This window comes from Amblyomma americanum, chromosome 2 (genome assembly GCF_052857255.1).
Source record: "Amblyomma americanum isolate KBUSLIRL-KWMA chromosome 2, ASM5285725v1, whole genome shotgun sequence".
NCBI classification, from domain to species: Eukaryota; Metazoa; Arthropoda; class Arachnida; order Ixodida; family Ixodidae; genus Amblyomma; species Amblyomma americanum.
In genome coordinates, this window is record NC_135498.1 from 152,330,059 (window position 1) to 152,355,645 (window position 25,587).

At 48.3% G+C, this 25,587-nt stretch overlaps 1 protein-coding gene across 1 annotated transcript in view; it reads right to left on the minus strand.

The window, feature by feature from the left end:
- The window catches only part of LOC144120159 (neprilysin-2-like), a 114,801-nt gene that overhangs the window by 39,966 nt on the left and 49,248 nt on the right, over positions 1-25,587 (minus strand). The window contains exons 6-7 of the mRNA XM_077652587.1: positions 13,388-13,585; positions 877-1,109 (exon numbers count right to left, since the gene is read on the minus strand). Of these exons, the coding sequence (XP_077508713.1) occupies positions 877-1,109; positions 13,388-13,585 (431 nt within the window). The remainder of the gene's footprint in view (positions 1-876; positions 1,110-13,387; positions 13,586-25,587) is intronic.

The window sequence follows — 25,587 nt, forward strand, 5'->3', positions numbered from 1 at the left end:
CTACAAAATAATATGTCGCGTTTAGTTATGTTTTAAGACAATATACACAATAAAAAGCACGTAAGCCGCACTAAGTTACGTATGGACCCTTTCTTCAAACCAAGGGCACTAAATATGCATAAACGTACATGAGTAATATAGGGTCTCTCGTATGTCCTTAAAAAATCGGTTTTCATCTAATCTGTTTTCTCCTCACTGGCTGAGGGACCGGGGCAGTTGCTACTTGCCCGTGTCACCTCCGCACTCCTGACGAAGACACCGCGGTGTGACCGACGGGAAATGTTTCTTTGTTCTCTTAAAGCTATGCGGGGCGTCTGTCCTCCATCTCACAAGTCCTTGGCAGCGCAGGGACGGCTGCAGCGATGTAAGCCACTCAGAATGGCATGCGCTGCCAAACGTGTTCCTCCGCGCCCCTCCGTGAGCGACTGGTGGCTTCATCACTGGGAAGAAAACAACATCAGTGTCCAGCTGATGCGGGCAGGGGACTCGGCCGACCCTGCAGACGCCATATTCACGAATTGCGGCGCACCACTGCTCAGCAGGCATCTGCAGGGGCGTTAATTTAACTAGTGAAATAATTTAACTAGTGAATTAAATAAATAATTGATATAATTGCTTAAAAAGAGGCACAACACTGCTTAAATAATTGACGGACAATTTGCTGTTTGCCCTGGCTCTCAGTAGACGACCACCTTTCACGGTGCTGCAAATTACCTGTAAGATGAAGTGTAGTGCATTTATAGTTTCACGGTGCGCCACATGACCACTTTGAGAAGTCCTGCTCCACAGTGGTGTCCACCTGTCAGGCGGAGCGCAGGTACGCGTCGAACGTCTCCAGACGCCCATTCAGTTCATGGCCTACGATTGCGAGCTCACCTGTCCCAGGCCGCCGTAGTTGAAGGCAGGTGGGCCTTCGGCGAAAAAAAAGACCGGCTGGATGATGGCCGTCGGAATGAAAATTTTGTTCGTAGATGGTTGGTAGAAGGCGTTCACAATACTGTCGTCGTACAGATAATTCGTTTGGTCGGCCCAAAGTTTGTGAGTCGCGAGCGACCGGGACCTCTGCCACGAACTGAAAAATCTATCAGTGGGCATGTCTGGGAAGGATTCTGCGCAGAGAAACAAGAATAACGCACGTGGTAAGGTAAATTGCAAACAATTGATCGTCATCGTCATCAGCCTGACTACGCTAACTGCAGGGCAAAGGCTTCTGCCACGTCACTTCAATTAACCCTGTTCTTTACCAGCTGCAGCCGCCGTATCCCCGCAAGTTTTTTTTATCTCATCCGCCCACCTAACCTTCTGCCGCTCCCTGCTACGCTTGCCTTCTCTTGGAATGCACTCCGTTACCCTTAAGGACCCGCGGTTATCTTGCCTTCACATTACATGCCCTGCCCAAGCCAATTTCTTCCTCTTTATTTCCACTAGGATATCATTAACCTGCGTTTGTTTCCTCACCCACTCTGCCCACTTCCGATCTCTTAACGTTGCACCTATCAAATTGCTTCCATAACTGGCTTCGTTCTTAACTTAAGCTGAAGCCTTTTCCTTAGCCTCCACGTTTCTGCCCCATATGTGAGTACCGGCAAGATACAGCTGTAGTGTACATTCTCTTGAAGGATATTGACAAACTGCCATTCATGCTCTTAGAGAATATGCCATATGTACGTCGACCCATTTTTATTCTTCTAGTTATTTCTCTCTCATGATCGAGATCAGCAGTCACCACCTGCCCTAAGTAGACGTATTCCCTTACCACTTTCAGCACCTCCCTGCCAATTGTGAACTGCTGCTCTGTTGCGAGACTGCTGAACATTATTTTGGTTTTCAGCGTGTTAATTTTTAGACCCACTTTCCTGCTCTGCCTGTCTAACTCATTAATCATGCTTTGCAGTTCATCTCCTGAGTGACTCAGCAAATCAATATCATGAGTGAATCGCAGATCATTTAGGTATTCTCCATTAACTCTTATCTCCAACTGTTCCCAATTCCGGCCTCGGAACGCCTCTTATGAACAGGCGGTGAATAGCATTGGCAAGATGATGTCTCCCTGCCTGACACCCTTCGTTATTGAAATTTTATTGCTGACTTTATGGATAACTATAGTTGTGCAGTCGTTGCAGATTGCTTCCAGTATTTTCACATAAGATTTTTCTACACCCTCATAACGCAATTCCTGCATGATTGCTAAGGTTTCCACTGAGTCTATTACGTTCTCGTAATCATTGAGTGCTATATATATAAAGGGTTGGTTATATTCTGCGTATTTCTCTTTCACCTCATTGATAATGTGTATATGGTCTATTGTCGAGTGTACTTTACGAAAACCTGCCTGACCGTTTGGAAATTGAAGTCTAAGGTTGTCCTGAATATATTAGTGATTACCTTAAATATAACGTGTAGCAACGCAGCAATAAAGTCGTTGACGTCTCCTTCTTTATGAATTAACATAATGTTAGCATTCTTCCAAGCTTCTGGTGTGCAGAGGGTGATAAGGCAATGCGGATACAGGGTGGCTAATTTTTCTTAGTACTGCCTCCGCTCCGTCGATCAACAGATATACTGTTACCCGATCCTCACCAACTGCCTTCCCACTTTGGATTGCTCTTTAGGTTTTCTTTACTTTCTGTTTCGTTACTGGCGGGATGTCCCAATGCTGTGCGCAGCTGCCTGTCTCATTAGTGTTCTGATTGCATTGGCTGCTGTATTGATTTGTATAGAACTCTTAGGCTACTTTATCTTCTCTACACTGCCAATGACGTTGCCCTCCTTGTCTCTTAACGCATATATCAGGTTTTTACTTATGCCTAGTTTCCTCATCACCGCTTGTAGGCTACCTCCGTTCTATAGGGCATTCTCTTTTACCGCAGCGGTGGCCAAGTGGTTGAGCATCCGCTTCGCATGCGGGAGGTGCGGGGTTCGATCCCCAGTGCCGCCGGGTACCCACCGGTGATACAATGGGTACAAGCTTTCCGCTGGTCTGGTGCTCGGCTTATTTAGTGTGAAATGCTTGGGAAATGGGTCTTTGACCCCACCTTGAGAAAAAGAAAAAATACCTTGTGACATGGTGCTCTTTGGCCATAGCTGCCCTTGCGCCATAAAAATTCATCATCATCATCATAGGGCATTCTCGATTCTGGTCATGTTGCTGCGAACCTTTGTTGTGCTTGTTTGTTCATTCTTCAAAGCTGCCGCCATGCCGCTTTATCACTTTGTGGATGCAAGACGCGGCCAGATTTATCTCGACTGATCGCATCCAGGCAGAGATAATTATACGTTGTTCCAGAATGTTCTAACAACTTTGCATGGTTTATCTGGAAAGTTCGCTATCAGCTTTAAATTGAGCGTGGCCGACAGCGGCGGGGATTTATGTTCGACGACCGTGGAGCAAGCGTATTAATGCGCCGTCGCCGAGTGATTCAGTCCATTGTGGCGCAAGTCAGCCCAAACAAAGAGTTTCGTTTAGACACCATTTCGCTGTCTTCCTGCTCTCTGGACTGCAGTCACCTGTCCGTGACATCTGGCGGAGGTGCGGGGTTCAAGTCGTGATGCCAGCCATCTGCGCTTCGCACCAGAGGACGAGCCAGCAGTTCACCAAAGCCAGTCGACGTCTCCAGCGAGAGCAGCCTGACTTCGGGACCATGCCAGACCGCACCCGGCAGCGAACAGACGCTGCTGTTCCAACACCGTAACCCCGTCAAAGATGTATACCCCGATCATACTGCACTAGCCGCGGGTGCCGCCAACTTTCAATGGATCCTTAGGCGAAGGTCCCGAAGAATGGTTATTCCAATTTGACGGCGTGGCAACATTCAACAATTGGGATGATGCGGCAAAAATCGGGCACGTCTATTTCGCACTGGAGGGCTCATCACGCACGTGGTATGAAAGCCACAAGTCTTCCCTAACGACATGGGGGCTCTTCAGGAGAGAACGTCTGAAGATATTCACCATTGTCGTGAGGAAAAAAAGAGCCGAACGACTCCTCGAGTTCAGGATCCAGCTTCCGAATGAGCCCGCATGCAGTTACGTGGAAGAAATGCAGTGCCACTTTCACCGCGCTGATCCCGATGTGACTGAGGAAAAGAAAGTTCAGATTTTAATGCGCGGCGTCAAAGAACAACTTTTTGCCAGCTGCCAGCCGCCAAAAACTGTCCAGGAATTCATGCAAGAAGCGTGAACCATCGAGAAGACCCTTGACGTTCGGACTCGGCAGTACAACCGCCCTGTTTATGTCTTTGCAATTCGACCTGACACGATAAACACCACCAACGACGGCTTGCTGGAAGTTGTCCGCGAAATCATCCGCGAGGAGCTACGACGACTGCTTCCATCCTCTGCACAGCCCCAAGCAGCGAATCGCATGGATGTGTTGCGGGAAGAAGGTCATGAAAGGCCCCAGGCCAAGACATAATCCACTGGAGTACGCACTACACATCCCCAACGATACTCCCTACTTCCTTTTCGAGATAACCCACTTGATCCAGAACGCCGCCTCCCTCTGCCCGGCCGCCCAGATTACGAGCAACGCTCAAGCCCCAGGAAATGCGACGCCTGGAAGACTTCCGACAACCGACCGTTGTGCTTCCATCGAGGCCGTCAATATTCTTCGTCACTGCCCGTACCGAAGTGTCGGTCTTCGAGAATTTTGTGTTGACGCTTCGAACAACGTCCGCACGAAATCGACGAGTACCGGCGTCGAGAGGAGCACGCGGCGAACCGTCTTTCGCGCTCACCATCGCCGTCAGCCTCGCCCTTTGCGTCGCCACGCCGCAGCTGAGCAGCCACGGTACGAGGAAGGTCTCCCAGCCCACGTAATGGGGAAAGTAAAGACAACAACCTCTGGTGGTGAGGTTGCTTCCGAGCGAAACACCGAAGATCCTCCAACGACCATGCCGCATCAAGACGCCGCATCCACTACGCCGACGCCACAAACACGAGCTCGACCACAAAGCTACCGGAGTTCAGAATTACGCCCCCACCCAGAAAAGCACCGACGACACGCCGTACTCATGATGCCCATACCAGATGAAGCCGCGACGCGACGCCTAGGATGACGTGCGACGCAGGAGCCAGGACATTCGACTTAGAAGTGACTATCAACGGCCGGAAAGTTACCGCTTTTGTCGACACAGGAGCCGATTACTCGGTGATGAATGGTTCATTCGCTGTTCAGCTGAAAAAAGTCACGACCGCTTGGGACGGCCCACAAATTCGCACCGCAGGGGGACACCTCATTACGCCATCAGGACGATGCACAGCGCGAGTGACTGTCAAAGGACATACCTATCCTGCGACCTTTGTTGTGCCACCGCAATGGGCATCAGGCGACCATTGACTTGCGATCCAAGCTCATCACACTTTCGATGGACAAAGCCTTTCCTTAGGTAAGAACTCTAGAAAATCACGCTGCCCTGAATGTCCTGGAGGAAGAAATGAGCGTCTCACCCCGTTCAAGCGTCATATTACTTGAGGAAGAGAAGAAGAAGAAGAAGCCTCATCATCACCATAGGCGACACGAAACCCAATAACACTTAAGCCATCATCGAGGGTAACATACAGTTGCTTTTAGACCGAGGAATCAGCATCGCAAGAGGAATCGCACATTTCCGGAATGGCCAAGCTGAAGTACTGCTGACTAATCTCAGCGAAGAATACCGGCACATTAACAGAGGAACGACAATTGCTTTCTTCGACGAAATATCCGTCGTACGAGACTCCTTCGCCCTCTCCGACCAATCTGCAGAAGATTCGCCTGACCAAGAGAACTCGCCCACCTTCGACATCAGTCCAGCCGTGCCCCGGAAGAGGCAAGACAAGATCCGCAATATGCTTCGAAGCTACAGCGAGTGTTTTTCTTCATCGCCGAAAGTCCGACAAACGCCGATCGCCAAGCATCGCATTATAATCGACCAGCACTGCCATCTCTCCGCCAAAGCTACTACAGTGTGTCTTTGCGAGAACGAGAAGCCATACGGGTCCAAGCAGAAGAAATTCTTTTGGACGACGTAATCAAGCGTACAAAAAGCCCGAGGGCGGCACCGGTTATTCTAGTGAGAAAGAAAGACGGCGAACTTCGATTCTGCATTGATTACCGCCGCTTGAACAACATAACTAAGAAGGACGTCCACCCCCTCCCCCGCATCGACAACACACTAGACCGGCTCTGCAATGCAAAGTATTCCTCATCGATAGACCTCTCGAGCGGCTACTGGCAAATTGAGGTTGATGAAAGAGATCGCAAGTAGACTGCATTCATCTCTCCGGATGACCTCTTCGAGTTCAACGTGGTGCCATTTGGTCTCTGTTCCGCACCAGCGTCGCTACTGCGAGTAATGGCTGCAGCGCTAGCAGGCCTGAAGTGAAAAATATGTCTGGTATATTTAGATGACGTCGTTGTCTACGCTTCGAACTTTGAAGATGACCTGAAAAGACTTCGAACAGTACTAAACGCCATCAAGTCGTCTGGCCTAACATTGCACTAGAAGTGCCACTTTGCCTATGAAGAGCTGCTGTTTCTAGGCCACATCATTATCAAGGAGGGTGTACGCCCAGTTCCGGAGAAGACAGCTGCTATTGAACAGTTTCCACCTCCGGCCGATAACAATGGTGTGCGCAGATTCCTCAGATTATGTGCGTATTACCAATGATTTGTCAAGAACTTTCCGCGTATCGCCGAGCCTCTGACTCACCTCACAAAGGGAGACGTGCCATTTAGATGGGAAGCGCCGCAACTGGAAACCTTCAAGCATTCTCAGCGTCGTATACAGTCCCCAACGATCATCGCGCATATTGATGAATGCACCGAGACTGAAATGCATACCGACGCAAGCAGCGTGGGCCTAGGCGCTGTCCTCGTTTAAAAAAGTGACGGGCTGGAGAAAGTAATCGCATATACTGGCCGTTCCCTGTCCAAGGCCGAGGCTAACAATTCGAAAACTGAGAAGGAGTGCCTTGCCATCATCTGGGCAACGTCGAAATTCCGCCCCTAGCTGTACAGACGACCGTTTGAGGTGGTCAGCGATCACCACGCGCTGTGCTGGCTAGCCAGTTTGAAGGACCCCTCCGGCCGCCTCGCTCGATGGAGCCTGCGCCTCCTCGAGTTCGACGTCACCGTCGTTTACAAGTCCAGACGCAAACACTCTGCCGCTGACTGCCTGTCACAAGCCCCTGTAGATGCACCACCTCTGGACGACGATGAAGACTCCTTCCTGGGACCCATCAGCTCTAGCCCTTTTGCACAGCACTAACGCTCGGACTTCGACCTAAAAAAGTCTCATTGAGTACTTGGAAGACAAGGTTTCTTCACTAGCCGCCTCGTTTAAGCGAGAATTGTCTTCCTTCTCTGTACAGAATGATGTCTTCGTGAAGAAGAACTTCGCAGAAAACAAAACAGCCTAGCTCCTTATGGTACCTGCAATTCAGGAGAGCAAGCTGCCGGGCTAGTTGGTGATGCATGTTGTAAACTAGGAAGCGCAAAATACCGGACGACGGACAGAATAAGGGACACAAAAACCGGGTTCACGAGCGCTTGTGCTGACGATGTGCCGAACTAGAAGATCGATGAGTGAAGTAGAAGCAGGAGACACACAAAAAGATGGGCCCGCTGTACTAGAAATGCAGTTCAGGAGAGCAAGCTGCCGGGCTAGTTGGTGATGCATGTTGTAAACTAAGAAGCGCAAAATACCGGACGACGGACAGAGTAAGGGACACAACAAACCTGTGTCCCTTACTCTGTTGTTGTACCTGCAAGTCTGCTGCGCGATGAAGTTCTTCAGGCTTTACACGACGAACCGACAGCTGGACATCTCAGGTTTTTTCGCACTCTCCGCCGAATTCAAGACAAGTATTACTGGTCCCGACTGTCTGGCGATGTCGCATATAATGTGAAAACCTGCCGATGTTTTCAGCGACGACAGACCCTCAGACCCCACCAGGAGGATTTTTGAACCCCACTGAACCCCCCTCAAAGCCCTTTGAGCAGATCGGCATGCACTTGCTTGGCGCTTTCCCGTACTCAACATCTAGAAATAAGTGGATCATCATAGCGACATTCTATCTGACCTGCTACGCCGAGATAAAAGCCCTTCTGAACGGACCAACAGCAGAAGTCGCCAGATATTTTGTAGAGTGCATTCTTCTGCGACACGGCGCCCCCTATGTGTTCATCACGGACAGAGGAACAGCATTCACGGCGGAACTGACGCAAGCCATCCTACGCTACATTCAAACAGCCGCCAGAGTACTCTATACAATCCGCAGACCAACGGACTGACCGAGCGCTGGAACAAAATCACCGCAGATATACTCGCCTTGCATGTCGATGGTGAACATAAGTCCTGACACGCCACCCTGCCTTACGTCATCTTCGCCTACAACATCGCAGTGCAGGAGACCAGCCAGATGACGCTTTTTTAGGCTCGTCCATGGCAGGAAGGTTACGACCACGTTAGATGCCATGCTACCCAACGTTACCGAAGAAGAGAACGTCGACGTCGCCGCCTACCTTCAACGCGCAGAAGACCGAGGACTTGCACGATAAAAACCAGAAGCGTACCGGCGCCAGACACTACAACTTGTGGCTGAACATTGTCTACCATTGTTGGCATGCAGCCAACCGTTGTCGCCACTGCCGTGGTTGCACGCCTTGCTTCCGCGAAACGAGAATCTTGAAAAAGTTGGCGTCTGAACTAAGTAGAGAAGTATACGATGCTTTCTGTATTAAGAAGGAATGCGGCTCTTGTGTCAGCAAAACCTCGGTCAACTTATATGATAAAGAGTTTGCACATCTAGAAAACATCCTGTCCCACAAACTCTGCGCACCAGTGTTAAATGATGGTCGTTGGTAAGGTCACTGTGTGATTGCGATGAATATATTTATTTCCATTGTCAAAAACACAGTTGAAGTTCTACGCTCTGTCTTGTCGGTTTCTTCCTCGTCCATTCTCTTTTTAGCGCGGTTTCACGATGCATTCTAATACTAGTCACCAACTAGTCCGCCTTTCTCTGTTATATTGACACTAGTTAATAAACGCGGCGTATATGTGCTATAAAACGGCGACCACAATCAGTTGAGTCAAAATAAATATTCCGAGGTTTTAGAAAAGCAATAGCGATCGCAAACGTCGTTTCTGCACTAATATTAATTCATTTATAAAGCGACCAGGTATATATTGCCCTGGGAAAGGATTAAATGGAGAGCCCACCAGGCAATGCGAGGCGTCAGAAGCCATTTGAAACGACTATTCGTAGTGAGCTTCCTATAGGAGTACGATGTTTAAGCGTATGGTATAGAACTGTTGGCAGGATGCGGGATCCACTCTAGCTGAAGCAGTAGGATTACTGAGTCGCGCATTCTTTCAGAGCACGTTCTGAAACGAAAATGGCATTAAGGCGATTGTGTCAGTTGTCATGGGCGATGGTGGTGCTTGATATTTTCTGAAATCCATTGAAGTCAAAGCTTGGAAGCTTTTGAGGCTCGTGAGGCAGCTTCTCACTACACGTGTGCACCGAGGCACGCATACGGGAGCAAGCAATCCGAGACAGCAGTTCAACCCTATCGATAAAATGTGGCAAAGAGGTGTTGGCGTACTACGATCTCCTTACTATCAGCTGCGCTCCAAACATCGAACTTATGCTGCTTCTAAAGGAATTCCTTGCTCCATAGGGTAGCTTGCCAAGATTCTGCGCGTCTACCTTACCTCGTAGCTTAATCGTACACTACGTACAAAATTTGGTAAACCGTGAGGACCATTTGAAGTTGGCCTCTTGCGATAAGCTGCTGCGATGTGGCGACGAAGCAGACATTTTAGTGAAAGTGGGGCTTTTAAGACCAAGAAAAACCAACGCTAGTGATGTTGGTGTCGCAGCCATTGGCCGTTTTGACAAGGAAACTATGACCTTTGATTCGGAGGCCTCATTCTAGGTGGTGGAGGTGGTAAATCATTTACCAGAGGTTACTTCTAATCGGCTTTGCCTTCCAAATAATGATCATGATGCCTTCTGCGATTATGACGTCAAGCTTAAGAGTTTGAATCGAATGGCGGAAAATGTACCATATTTAAAAATCAAGTTCTCTGAGCATTAAACAAGCCTTTCACTTCTGAAAAAACACCGTGGTCATTAAAAAAGAAACTAGTTCTAAAATCGCCTTTTCCAGGAGAAATATTGGCAGGAGTTATTCTCAATGTTTCACGGAAGATCTATTTCATCGAATATTTGCAGTGCTCCTCTTCTTTGCATGAAGCTTCGTATATAGCCTCTTGGCTCTAATTTAATTCTGTGGAAAATGGGTTAACGTTGAATTGACTTATATTCGTTTGTTAGATAATTTATCTTGTCTTCAGTTTTCGTTGTCGCCTTCTGAGTTATTTTACAGGTCGTACTGTCGCTTTGCACCACCTCACTGTACGCCTCTGAGTTCCGCACGATGTCGAGATGGGCACATACCCGATGGCTTTTCCAATTTTACACTTTCCATTAAGCTCTTCTAAGTTTACTTCCCCTTTTCTGGGCGAACCATGCTGCGCAGTAATGTGTCTGCGACTTCGTATAAAGTTTTGCAATCTGCATACCACCAGTTTTGCTGCATACCACTTTTTCTTTCGTCTGCTTTACAGGTTGCTTAGCTTCGCACTGGAGTCGCCCTTAATCAATGTACTTATTTTTTACTTTATTGATCACCAATTCTACATCTTGAGAGAGGCATTTCGGCAACCGTGCATTGTGCCTTGACGTTTGAATGAATATTTTGATAAACTTCACGGTGGTAACATTTACCATCCCGTTATTTTGAAGGATTCGTATGAATAAAAAAATTTAAAAAAATCATGTTTTACACTGTTCACCAACGTACAGACTACAACCGTTATAACACTAAATAGGGATGGCAAATGCTTTCCTATCGCAATAAGCCGGCATCCCAGTTAATGCGTAATACCTGCTTAAACAATACAGGAAAGTCAGCACCAATCGTTAAGGTACCTCGATCGTTGGTCGTTTGAAACTTTAGTTTCCAATGGCGGCCAATCCATATTTCGATATGCTTAACTCCATCGGCTACGTCCCAGACCTGTATGCGATGTTGTTGAAATTACCCGGAGCTGCTTGGGACTTCGTGGAAGTGACATTTTCGCCGAATGTGCCGCCTTCGCAAGTTTGCGCCCTTCTGTCTTATATATTTAATTGGCTTAAGCCCGAAATAAGTGCGTTGGGTACGGGTTCCCTCCACTTTTATTATTTCTGTCATTTCTTTCCTTTTCGGAGGGCCTTAAGGGGACACGGAGACCGAGGGCGCAGGGTGAAACATTTTTGGATAAAAGACATAGCTGTGAAAGTTATCATAGAAGGCATCCGACTCGGGCTCAATTGAATGAGAGTCTTTTGCTGTGCATTATTTCTAGCATTGTGGTACTATGACTTGAATAGTCTCTTTGCCTTTCGCCGGTATAAGGGAGCACCCAAAGGCGTTCCTTTAGAATCGAAGAGAAACTAGTTTTCTTCTTCAGAGGATTTCGAGGAGAGGCTTAACATTTAAATACAGAACCAGGTAGGATAGACGGGACCATCTCGGACAAGAGAAGATTTCACTCCAGAAACACATTCGAGGAAATCGTATCACTATAAGAGTACGAAAAGCAAAGAAAGTTGAAGCATTAGAGCCGTATAAAGAAAAAAAAGTAGTCAAAGCTCTTCCTTCAAGCGCAGAGGTCCCAAAATACGTTTTTGTTTAGAATTAACCACCAGACGTTTTCATTGAAAGAGAGGAACAGACGCGTTCCTGAAATACTATCAGCAACGAATTAAACCCTAACAAGGAATCAGAGGTGGCAACAAAAAAACGCCAAAATTTTAGTTCCTGGAGAGAAAATACAAGCGAGTTTGAATAACACTTCTGAAGAAGAGTCTTTGCGCTTTGGAAGTTAAAATAATCTGAGCTAGTATTGAGCTTCCCCTGGCTAAGAGCTTCTTATTTTCGTGGCCGTGTCTCAATTGTCTTGTTCGCGTTTCATTTCTTGCTGGTAGTACAGTCGCCGGCAAAATTAAGAATACCCCCTTCCCCCTTTTGCATTCCGAAAAAAAGGGGGAAAGGGGGCGGCTCCTACTTTTCACCATGACTGTACGTGCTCCTTCCCGACTTGTAACGCCTCAAGAACTTCTGCAGGTGCTCTTTGGCCAAAGCTGCCCTTGCGCCATAATAATCCAGCATCATCAGTTCATAAAATTTTAGCGCGTCTAGCCACTTTGGGCTTTCTGAGAGCGGATAGCTATTGCAGGCTTTACAGTGCATAGATAGGTGCTTATCTTTCATTACACGAAGTGAACAGCTAGTTCTTTCGTTAATGCAATGAGCACTCTGCCCCAAATGATAACTACTTCAGTGTGAAATTTTCTTTCTGCTTACTTGTTTCATTGTGTGACGGGGCATAAGCTGTGGTTTCCTTAAGGATATTTCTGAAACAAAACCTTCAGTTGGCACCTGCAGCTCCACTAATCGTCTCCCTTATGCTCTTTCTCCACTAATCCTATTTCTCAAGCGATTTTCTTCTAAACTGTAGAAAATTACGACGAATCTGCCTTTTGAACAAATTGACTGCGGTACACAAGGCGGACGCTCAGCGCAACCATTCCGAATATGTCATGCAAAAACAAGGCGTCTAGATCATGCAAAGTGGAACGAGATAGTTAAAACACGATGCAACGAGGCGAGCTGCAGCCATGAAATATGAAATATTTCGTGAAATCGTGAAATTCGCAGAATTGAGGCAGGCATTTTTTCCGCCCTTCGAGATTTAACATCGCAACGTAGCCGAGCAGAGAGCCGCCACGTCATCGTATTTGCCAATAACCCACGCCTGCGGGTATTAGGTCCACGAAGGGAGCCCGAATCGCTTGCATGTGGAAGCGCCCTCTTGTAAAACGGATTAGAAGCCAAGGTGGGATGCGCCCCCGACAGTCGAGACCGTTGTTCCGTGCAGCGGCGCAGCTTCTATCCACGTCAAAAGAAAATCAAAGCCGTGTCCTGGACGCCTAGATGTTATTCCTGTACGCTGACAAGAAGTTGCGAGATATCTTGGGCTAAGTGAGAAATCACGTCTTTTTCTACTCATTTCTTCCCGAAAAAACTTCGTTAAATCGGGCTTAGTTGTCATTTGCTTCGGCAGTTTGGGTTTCTGAGAAGAGTTAACTCTATGGGTACTTGCAGGGGAGTAAAAAATTGTGCCTTAGATCGGGAACTTTGTAGAATCGAGTCTAGTTAGGTCGAGTTTAACTGCATGTGGATGGGAGGAACGCGAGCCATTGTGAAGTGAAAACAAAAACATCGCTTCCAGTTTGCTCGCGATGCTGAACAATAAATGTTCCGTCTTGAAGCACGAGATATACTCACCATAGAACTGGTTCACGATGGTGTCGTCCCTCTGCTGGAAAGGACTGCCCACGTACTGCTTCATTTTCTCCAGCTTTCTGAGTGCCACCTCTCGTACGCCTCCCGTGACCCAGCTGGATGACATGAAGGCCGCTCGGAAGGCCGCGCGAATGTTGGTCGCCATTGCGCCAGCTTCCGAAACAGCTCCTTGTTGTACGACTGCATGTTGCACACCATAGGCTTTAAGGTTTTGGGTATGTAGCTCTTGAACTTGGTCATATACATAGTGTATATAACGCTTGAACTTGGTCATATACACTGTGAAACACTGTATAGAGTGTTTCACATAACTATTTGCACCATTTTTAAAAATAGTTTTAGAAAAGCGCTTGTTCGACATGGAATTGTAAGCAGTGTATTACCTCACAATACAGTTAATACCTGCTATCAGACTGTTCAACTAACATTGGATAGCTAACTTTTAAGTATTACTGTCAAGCTCCTTAACTATTGAGAAGCATGCATACTACCTTAAGGGATATCCATATGAGCTTCTAGAATTTAGAAAATGCCGTTACCCTAGGCGCTGCGGCCGAGCAAATGCTGGCTATTTCTACGAGTAGCATGCACTGGAAAGGTTTCTTTGCCTGCAAGCTTCACGAAAGCGCATGTATTTGGCGCGACGTAGCCAAAATTTGGCCACAGCGCCAAGGGTGACTGCCTTTCCGAAATTGTAATAACTGTTGCGGATTTTACTTCCGGTGAAATTCTCGCCTCTCAATTATTAAGGAAACTAACAGTAATATTTAAAAAGTTAAATATTTGATATCAGTTAACCAGCCTGCTAGTTAACACGTCTTAGCTGTATTCTGATGTAATTTACCGCTGATAATGCTAGGCAAAAAGTTACCATGGCCGAAATCAAGAAGGAACCAGAGGACTCTGTTAATCACGCATTCAACAAGATCATGGCAACGATTGATGCGCCACATAACTGTTGCGAACGCCATAACCTGACACTTTTTTATTCAGGATTGAGCGTCATTCCGATTTCAAAGTTGCTTTTTACGTTTGTAAAGCTGTCAGTGTGTATACATCTAGTGGGAACGCTTTTTTAATCATTTACTGGCACTGATCACAACCAATTGAAAACCAACTACGTGCTATGCAAACCTATCCCAAATTATGGGTGCTGAAATCGGCACCATCCTCACACCGAGTCACGGGCTTCGTTCCAAGAGCACTACTACAACCTTTCCAGCGGCGGTGCAGTTCCATCAGTGCAACCGGCAGGGGCAACGACAACAACGATAACAAGCAGTATAAATGGGCTCTTGAACGAAGAAAGCAGCACTGGGCTCGGCAGGAATGCCAAGATGAGGGTCACAAACCCGTTCCTTTTCATCACTGATATGAAAAAAAAAACGTTAGTGCAATTCTTTGCGCAGCAATAATGTTCGTTTACTTTTGCTGCTGTGCCCACGAAACATGCTTGAAGTGCTCTCTAGCATGCGTGCTTCATTGCAATGTTTGCGTTTAAAGGGGGATACTGAGTCAAACCCCGGAGCAGGTTATTCTATCGCGGAGTAGCTGAAGTTAATTGCGACAGACATTCAAGAAATCAAAAAAAGAAAAAATATAAGGAATCAGAAGCTCGCCGCGATCGAGAAAAAGCTAGAAAAACTAGGCATCGTCTAAAAACAAATCTCAGGATGTATGTTTAAAGTAACTGGCTTAGAGCAAAAGTTGTCATTCATGACCAAAATGTTGATTACTTAGAAACTAGAACCCAGCGGTCTAACCTAATTATTTTTGGCATAAGTAATAAGTAACGAGAAGAACAATATACTGAATTACTCAGAACCACAGTGAAACAAGATATTCTTGAAAATGAACTTGACGTACACGTATCGGGGATTGAAAGAATTCATCGGATCGATATATAGTCTGAACACTGATGCTAACAGCAAACCCAAGCCGGTCATCCTTAAGCTATTAGACTGCAGCGATAAGACAGTCTTTTAAAAAACTGCTGCAACATGAACGAAGCCGAATTTTCAATCAACGAAATGTTTTCGCATAGTGCTCGAAATGCCAGCAAAAATGTGTGGGAGAAAAAAAGAAAATCCAAGCAGAAAAGAAAAAGTTACCCTGAGTACGATAAGGTTAGAATAAATGACCTTATCTTCACAAGGGACTATGAGACTGAGGACATGGTAGAAAAGCGACACGGGAAAGGGTGGAACACCGCCAATGACCCGGTCGGGATGCCGTCGACAGTGCTAAATTTGAAAGTCTTCAGACCTGTATATAAAACAGAAGCTCTGTAGGCTTACTGACACTTACACTTGTTTGCATAACGCAAACGTGGTTACAGACGAATGTTTTTGACAGAGAAATTTTCCTTCACGGCTACGTGATAATTCGCAAAGATAGACCATCAAAAGGCGGGGGCTCTATCATGCCTGAAAGTCCTGGTGTTGAAGCTTTATGATGCAAGGTGTATCTTAACGAAGGCCTCGTACCACCGAAATTTGAAGGGTTCTACCTCAATTGTCTCAATGATTTTATGCTCAAGTACATGTCTAGGAGCAAGATTGTTATGGCAGGTGGCTTCATTCTTCCCGATATAAACTTGAGCACTCTGAATGCGGGAACGGAAATAATCGTATCTTGGCTTTTCTGTTTATCTTTAGGCATTAACATCTCGTTACCACACAGGCGGGCGCGCGGCCTTATCGCATCCTAACGTAGCCGGAAGAAACGGCCGCCGCGGTTATGTGCGTGTACGCGCGGGCGATTCGGCGCGCCCAAGAAACAGCCGGCGCTTTGTGTTCCTATGTGTGTGCTTGCCGCTAAGCGGCGACGGACGAGAGACCCCCGCCCCCGAACAGCAGTTACGGGGACATCATCCGATAAGACCAAGGTCTGCGCGCCGCCGAACCAGCTCACGATGCCTTCCCGAAGGGAGAAGCGGGGAAGCAAGGACGAGAGAGGGCAAGCTGGAAAGAAGGACCGGGAGGAGAGGAGAGACGACCAAGAAGGACTGGACAGACGGGTCGCGGAGGCCGAGACTAGCCGAGACGAGAGGCCGAATCCCGACGGCAGAGTCGTGTCACCGCAATTGTGAATAGATGTAAACAAATTAGGCACTGTGTAATCGGAATGTTCGGTGTGGTCTGGCGGAATTGGGAGGAGAGGGAAACTATATAGAGGAGGGAGGGAGGAACCTGCCTGACTGGCGCAGTCGACAGCATCTCCCGACTGGAAGCCGACCGGCCATTGCAATCATCGAGACGGCAACAAAGGGCCCAGGGCTGAGCGACCATCTCGGGCGTGGACCAGCAGGCCAAGCCATATCCTACAGTGAAGGAGGTTGGTGTCTTGTAGGTCCTTCCGTTGGGCACTGTGACAGTTGTGTGAGCGGGGAGGACGGGAACATACGAGTAGGAGGGAGGCAGATGGAGCTGGTTGTGAACACCGAAGTAGCACGCGTCAACGGAGGGCCAGTGTTGTCTTTCGCCGATGAGATGACGCTGTTGAAATTGAAATTAAAAATTCCACAAGTACAATTGGCAACTGAAATATTGTGGTACGAGAGAGAGGTCAGGGAGGCGGTGGACGGTGTGATACTAGAGGGGGTGCGTCCGGAGGATGGGGCGGGCGTCACGGAGCATTTCGAGGTAGGCCAGAGAGTGGTAAAGGCAGACCGCAGACTGGAAGGCTCGAGTGGCGACACTGAGGTTGCAGCTGTGGGACAGGAGGTAGGCCAGAGAGCGGAAAAGGCATACCGCAGACTGGACAGTTGGAGGGCTCTAGAACAGGAGGCAAATGTCAACGCGTCAGTAGAGCGCTCTGACGATTTGAAGGAAGCTCATGAAGAAAACTTTGGCAGTGGAAATCTCTGTGCTGAAGCGAGCAGACTAGAATCCGGGGATGATGTGGTCATCGAGGATGTCAGACCTCCGGAGCGGTGGGAAGGGGCAACCGCCGTGTCAGAAGTGGTGACTGCACTGAAGGAGGATAGTGACAACAAAGAGGAGCGCGCAGACGCAGCTGCGGCTGTAACGGTCACCGCAGTAGACCAGACCGGTAGCGCTGATGCTGAAAGAGGGTACCGCAAGCATACAGGTGCCCCAGAGCGCGAAAAGCCCAGACGCGAGCAAACTGGCGGCGCTACGTCGACGGAGACTGGCGAACGCGCGACAGTCCACGCTCGTGATGCGGTAGCAGGTGAAGTTTTGCTTGACAGTGGAGGCGAGATCGCGGGCCGACCGTGTGTGCAAATGGCGTCGTGGGAGTCGCAACAAATGAAAACGACTCGACTGGCGAATGAGCCTGAGTGGGCAAGTCACCAGGGCGGCAGAAAGACTAAGCTGTGCTTCGCAGAATGGTCTATGGAGAGAACGCGCGTTGAAAATTATAACGAGTGTCAGATGGCGCCCTGTCACAGGCCGTACGACAGAGGACGGCAAATTGCGCTAATCGTCAGGAGGTACGCGCCGCGGCAGATGACCCGTAAGGGCGATTGCATTGAACCGACTGACTGCCCTCCGCCGCAGGGGGTTTAGAGCACACCTTGGAGTTAGAGATGGCAATTGTGCGCAGGACATAGCGACGCCAACGCTGATGAGCTGCCGACACCTAGAGCACCAGCTCCATTGGTAAGGGGAGCGGGGTGAAAGTGGTAACGCTGTTCCCTAGTTCTTTGTTTTAATGGTGTCGTAGTGCCCGGGGGAGGATCGCGGGACACCAGCCGCGCGCGGTTGTGGTGTGAACTGTGATGCGTTTCGTGGAGGCACGCATCACAGTGGCGGTGGATGTGTCGTGCGCGCGGCCTTATTGCATCCTAACGTAGCCGGAAGAAACGGCCGCCACGGATATCTGCGTGTACGTGCGGGCGATTCGGCGCGCCCAAGAAACAGCCGGCGCTTTGTGTTCCTATGTGTGTGCTTGCCGCTCAGTGGCGACGGACGAGAGACCTCCCCGAACAGCAGTTAAGGGGGCATCATCCGATAAGACCAAGGTCTGTGCTCCGCCTCTGTAACGACGGGAACCAGCTCAAGATGCCTTCCCAGGGAACCGACCGATGGCAGCAGCGGGGAAGCACGGACGAGAGAGGGCAAGCTGGAAAGGAGGACCGGGAAGAGAGGAGAGACGACAAAGAAGGACGGGACAGACGGGTCGTGGATGCCGAGACGAGAGGCCGCATCCCGACGGCAGAGTGGTGGCACCGCAATTGTGAATAGATGTAAATAAATTAGGCACTGTGTAATCGGAATGTTCGGTGTGGTCTGGCTGAATCGGGAGGAGAGGAAAACAAAATAGAGGAGGGAGGAAGGAACCTGCCTGACTCACACCTACCCTCATTCAGGGTGCCCCTAGTTCTGCTCTTGGCATGGTTTTCGTAAGTGGTGGTTCCCAAAAGAGCGGGATAAATGTACACGTGTCAGACGGCCTGTCAACCAAATATTCGTCTTGCGTACCTTGTACTGTCTGACGTCCAGAAAAAGTGTCTAGAAACACATGTCCTAGCTTTTAATATACAAAATGACGCTACAATTGTCACTTAACTTGCTCACAAGTATTAGGATTTTTCTAATATTTATACCAGTGCGCAGTCAAACACTAACCATGTATGGTTGCAATTGAAGATCCCTGTCATACACTGTATTAATAGATCCATCCCGAAAGTAGGAAATGTGACTAGAAGGCATGAGCGGATTACATGAGAAATAATTCACTTAAAACGTAGTATCAAAAAGCCTGCGAAAAAGTAACAAAAAAGGCAAGAGCTCTGGGTATCACTCAAGCATAGATTCTTTGAGAAAGTTGGTAAATGAGAAAATACGAAGCCCTATAAAGGCTTTTATTCAAACCACAATGGACAACTTTATGAAGAGTTCTCCCAAAATATTTTTGCAATACATAAATTCTCAACACAGTTCGTGTGTCATACCATTGGGAAAATAAAATCTAGGAACACGCCTTTAATAATTATTTTCATTCAATCTTTACACATGATGTGAATGCTAGAGAACAGACATTTTCCTCTTGCAATGTAGACCACTAATTATTAGATTTAGTCGTAGTCTTCGAATTTGGGTTTCCGTCGAGGTTAGCGACTATTGACGTAAAGAAATGTACCGGTCCCCGATGGAATCCCAAACGGCTTCCTAAGACGGTAGGCTGAACTAGTTAGCAAATGCCTAAACCTGATATTATCGAAATATTTACACGAAAGCCGACTATCAGACGTGTTAGCTCAAATTAGCCCAGTTTATAAATCAGGCCAGACCTCCTCCGAAGGGAAGTCGAAGATGACGAAGGGAAGGACCTGGTGCCAATTGGAGTGGTCGGCGTTGACGTACATGATCCGCACGCCAATCAAGGTTCGGCTAAAATCCTCTGCCAGGCCGTTCATTTCAGGGTGGTAAGGCGAAGCGATTCGGTGGATAATGCGGCATTCCTTGCGGAGGGCCTCAAGCGCATCAGACAGGAATACGCGCCCACGATCGCTGAGCAGTGCTTGAGGAGCACCATGACGAAGAATCAGGTTCTTTAAAAGAATAGGACTTCACGGGTGGGCGCAGACGGCAATGGTGACGTTTCAGTATAACGGGTGACGTGATCGACGGCCGCGATAACCCAACAGTGACCACTGGGAGTGGGAGGAAGGCGGCCGTAGAAGTCTATGCCAACGCGATCAAACGGATTGGTATGAAAGGGTTGGTTGGTTGACAGGACGGGCAAGACCGCACAAAGTGGCGAACAAAGCCGTACATGCCGCGCCAGTAAAACCGCAGACGCGTGCAGGTTTTCAATATGTCGACGTGTGCTCACTGGGCGTCCGCATGGAAAGCAGAGTAAATATCGGTGCGTAGGTGGTGGGGTACGACTAGGAGCGATTTGCGTCCGTTGAACAAGTAATTTCGACGTTAGAGCAGGCCGTCCCGAATAGAAAAGTAATGGGCTTAACTAAGGAGGGCACGAGATGAATTATCTGTAGCGGGACTCGAAAGAAAATCTAGAAGAATGGCTATCCAAGGGTGTTTTTGCTTGGGGACATGTCTGCAGTGGCTGGTGAGGACAAGTCGGAAGCAGCCACCTGGCCTGATGATGAAGCACTTTGTAGCGCCGAGTGGGACAGAGCGTTCCGTGTCACTATGCTTGAGACCAGAGTGGTGAATGAGCTGAATATCATACAGCTGCAATAGCAGAGCCCAGCAAGCTAGCCGGCCTAACGGGTCTTTCAGAGAGGTCAGCCAACACAGGGAATAGTGGTAAGTGACTGTACAGAACGGGCGGCCGTAGATATTGGGACAAAATTTTCCAATGGCCAAAATAGTGGCCAAACTTTCTCTTTCTGTAACGGAATCGTTGGCTTCCGCTTTGCTCAAGATCCGACTGGCGTATGGGACCACATATTCAAGGAAAGCGGGATTGCGTTGGATAAGAACAGCACCTAGTCCAATACCGCTGGCGTCAATGAGAATTTCAGTTGGCGCAGTGGGTCAAAGTGGCACAGCATAGGAGGCGAAACCAAAACGCGGCGCAAAGTGCTGAAGGCATCATCGCAAGCAGGCGTCCAAGCGGGTAGGCTGGAGCTGCCGGCGAGGAGATCGGTCAGAGGGGCGATGATTGAGACGAAATTCAAGATAAAGCGGCAAAGTATGAGCAGAGGCCAACGAAACGGAGCTGCTTTAGCGAGGTTGGCTTCGGAAATTCGGCAACTGCAGGAAGTTTGGCGGGGTCCGGAAAATTACCGTCCTTAGAAACGACGTGACCTAAAATGGTAAGTTTTCGCGCAGCAAAGCGGCAGTTCTTCAAATACAGCTGATGCCCAGAGTCATTGAGAAAAGTGAGGACGTGCTTCATTCGGAGGAGATGAGAAGGAAAGTCCGCGGAAAAGACGACGATGCCATCGAGATAGCAAAGAAAGGTCTCCATCTTGAGTCCACTAAGGATAGTGACCATCAGGTGTTCGAATGTTGCCGGGGCGTTGCAAAGGCGAAACGGCATGACATTCAACTCGGATACGAACTCACGTGTTATGAAGGAAGTTTTTGAGCGATCAGCATCAGCCATTGGCACCTGCCAATAGCCTGAGTTTAAATCCAGCGAGGAGAAATACTCGTCTCCTTGCAAGCAATCCAGGGCGTCATCGATGCGTGGCAGAGGATAGACGTCCTTTAGCGTAATGTTCTTGAGCGGCGGTAGTCAATACAGAACCCGACGGACCCATCTTTCTTTTTGACCAACACAACCAGAGACACCCAGGGACTATGGCAGGGCTCTATGACGCCACGACGAAGCTTGTCGTCAACATGATGAGAAATCAATCGTCGCTCAGACGCCGACACACGATAGGGGCGCTGGCGCAAAGGAACGTGTAGACCAGTGTCGGTGATGTACGCAACGACAGACGTGCAGACCAAGGCAGCCTGAAGAAGATCGAAACAAGAACGGAAGCTCAGTAGGAGGGCGACGAGTTGATCACATAGCACGGGCGGAAGGCCAACGTCAAGGCGCGTTGGGAAATGTGCGGTGGCGAATCGGTCGCAACATCACAAGAACTGAACGCATGGAAGTCAACGGAAGCGGCGGTATCAGGAATAGGGCAGGGAAGGCAGGAATCAAATACTTCAATGCCCGAAGCAGACACGATTCATCACATCCTCGAAGGCATTGCTGACGACTCATTTCAGATGCTCGTCGTGAAGAATCCTGCTACCCCCAGTGAGATCATCAAGCTTTGTCAGAGCTACGACGAGCTCCGCAAGCAACACGCTTCTACGCGGCGCTTCGGTATCTGCGACGAGGCCCTCTACACGCTGGCCCTGGGCGGTCCTACTCCTGAGGACTCCCCTCTGCTCCACCAAATCAAAGCTGTCGTTCACGAAGAGGTCGCCCGCCAGCTGTCCGTCATTTCACATTTTCAAGACCCCGCCCGCCAATTCACTGACTCAGACACGTCTTTGGCCCCTAAAATAAGCCGTGTCGTTCAGGTGGTGTGCTACCGTCTAGCCCTGTGCTCCTGCCTGTGACAGCACCCCTGACGTGTACCCAGGTGGTGGCCAGGACTCGACTTCAGCTGCCACCCGATTCCTACCAGGCAGTTCGAACTTTCCGTCCTCCGCCGCCGTCTGAGTCCCCGTCTCATGCTCCGTTCTCAAGAGCCCGCCCACATCCTGCAAACCCTTGGCGTACTGCGGACAACCGACCGATCAGCTACACCTACATGTGATCTGCCCGTCCATGTCGCGTGGCATTGCCGCCAGCGCTTTCCGCCCTCTCGACCTGATCTGCGCTCCTACCCGTACGATGCCGAACGATCCTCGCCGAAAAAGCCGCCCGACCCCCCCCCCCCCCCTTTTGCGTCTCCAGGTCACTAAATTTACGCCACTCGCCGATCGCTTTCCCCTCGTCGCCGTTCCCCTTCTCCAATGCCACGACGTTCTAACTCCTCCCTTGAGTGAAACTAAAAGTCGAAGCTCCGGGGGCAAGAACTGCGCTTGTTTCGAACTCAAGTCCTCCTTGTCGTCCCGCTAATGTAATCGTAGTGTTCGTTTAAGGCGCTGCAGTTCTGCTCTCGTCGACAAGGGTAGGAAGTATCCGTCGTCAGTGAAGCTTCTGCCGTCGACCCCACTTTGTGACTTCTCGCTCCGCATGTACGGCTGCGTGTGCGGCCCGTGTCTTCATTTAATATGTTTTGTACACCATCGAGTTTATTGTTCTGCCTCACTCATTACATGATATCACCCTCGGATTTGATTTACATCCGACTCATCGTGCCGTTATTGACTGTACCCAGGCGAAATCGCCTTTTCTCCGCTGTGTGACGCCTCCTTGTGCGACGTACCTACCGCACACCTCCACCAATTGCAGCGGTGCGTTTATTATATATCCTCGGAGCGACCGAGCGGCTCTGACGGATCTTGCTGCGTATTCAGGCGCAGCCAGCACCAAGAGAGCGGGAAAACTTCTTCGCTATCAGGCGCAGCGTAGTGTCTGCACATGCCGGCAGCAAACCAGTGACAGTTAGTACACTACATCATATACTTCATCCAAACCGACTTGGCATTCGCCGCAGTTTATTCACCGTCACTCAACTTGCTGAAATCATACATAACCTAGCACATGCTTTTAACAACCAAGCACAAATTTATATGATCTTCCTCTATCTATCAAAAGCATTCGATCGAGATTCAGATGCATAACCGCTCTCCAAGCTTACTTACATACTAGGAAATTAACCGACCACCACATGGATAGGTTCTTAACTATTCAACCGCGATAGTTTCTAACGTCTAGTGACCGTACTTTGGATACGGTCCAGATTCTTTCCGCTGTGCCTAAGGGCACTGACTTAGCTCCGCTCCTCTTCGTATAATTTAAAATAACACAGCAAATAAGGTCACATTCAAATTTGGTTATTCGCGGATGGCTGCGTGCTTTACGAACAGGTCAACAATAATAACGATCAAGTTAAACCCAATTAGAATCTAAGGAAAGTAGGTCAGGGGTGTGATAACCGGCAGATGATAATTAATTCAGAGAAAACTGTTTCATTCTACGTTACGAAGAAAAAAAAGGCTTTTCATAGACGCTTAACAGCGTAATATGCAGTGTTACTAAATACAAATATCTGGGAGTAATAATTTCCTCTGACCTGACCTAAACAGAGCAAATGCAGAATAAAAGCAGCATAGTAATGAAGAAGCTGTTCCTTCTTAGAAGAGCCTTGCGAAAGTCGTCTCTTGACACGAAACGCCTTGCTTCCGTCCCACCTATCCGACCTACCTTGCAATATGCGAATATCGTATGTTTCCTGCACACGAAAGACAATAATTACACGCTCGAATTGATTAAAAAGGTAGCATGTTTCCTTTATAACCGATACAATCACACTGACTCACCCACTGAACTTTTACACTGCTCAGGTCTGCAGACGTTGACCAGTCGAGCAAAGCTGCAAGGTTAAAATTTCTGTAGCTACTACTTCTCTTCTCGTTCAAGCTAAGTTCCTCGAATTTCAATGACAGGAAGCGCACAAGATAAACTAAACATGTGCACCAAAATAAGCTACTGGAATTCTCTACTAGCAACTCATGTTGGCATTGTAATTTTCGAACACTGTGCGCTAATGGAACGCACTAGAAGCATGTATTACCACGCAGCCAACGTTTGTAAAATTGTAGCGCATGCCGAGAAGGCAGTTCTTTCTTTTATGCGTTGCTTCATGATGATTGTGTATCAGTATTCGTATTGTATAACTGCCTCCATATATTGGTAGTGGCCCCAACATACAGGGAAGGTATAAAATTGATTAATTATTCACCTATTCCATCCCACCAGTGTAATAACGCATTTGCGGTTGACAGTATGTCGAAGATAAATAAAAATAAATATGTAAAATAAGGTGATGAGAGTCTGCCAGTAGAACGCACTACGTTAATGAACGAAGCTTGCATAGTTAGTTGAGCGTCTCGCGCTCAACCTGGTGTATCTCTAAAGCAGCGGAGCAATCCTCAAAACATATCTGCACTGGTTAATCCAACAGTCCCGTTGTCGAGACATGCTCCCGAGTTTGGAATTTTGTTTACTGTCTCTTCTGACGGATGTTAACCCGCAGGGAATAGCCAGCTGAAGGACACTGCCCTTGTTCTGTTAAAATATAATTTAAGAAAAGGAATTCGGCGTACGCTTATATCTTTACATATCGGCTTGAGCCTAAAGCTGCAATTCTTGATGTCACATGTCACTTAAACCTGTTTCATTATTGTCCCAGCCGTGAGATATGCTGGACCACCGACAGTCTTTTGCCTGATACCCTCAACTACAAGAAGGACCGCTGCGTAGCGCAAAACAAGGCAGACATCACCATAACGAATTTACTTCTCTCAGAAATAAATACGTTCTCAAAGGCACGAGTCTTTCACAGAGAGACCGTTACTTAATCAGATACTAACTTCGAAGAGACATGAATCACAGCATCTCTCTCATAACGAAAGAAGAAAACGCCAACCCAGGCTTTTCTATGCAAAACTCGGCATTTCGATATAGGTATACTCGGTTCCTTCATTACGGTCTAAATGCGCGCGGAATGAAGTTGTGGGCTTTTAAACATGTCCATGTCGAAACTTCTGCAACAGCTGGTCTACCGACCCCGAACCATGTGTGCCGGGAGACAGAAGTGCTCCCAGGGAGCGAATAACGTT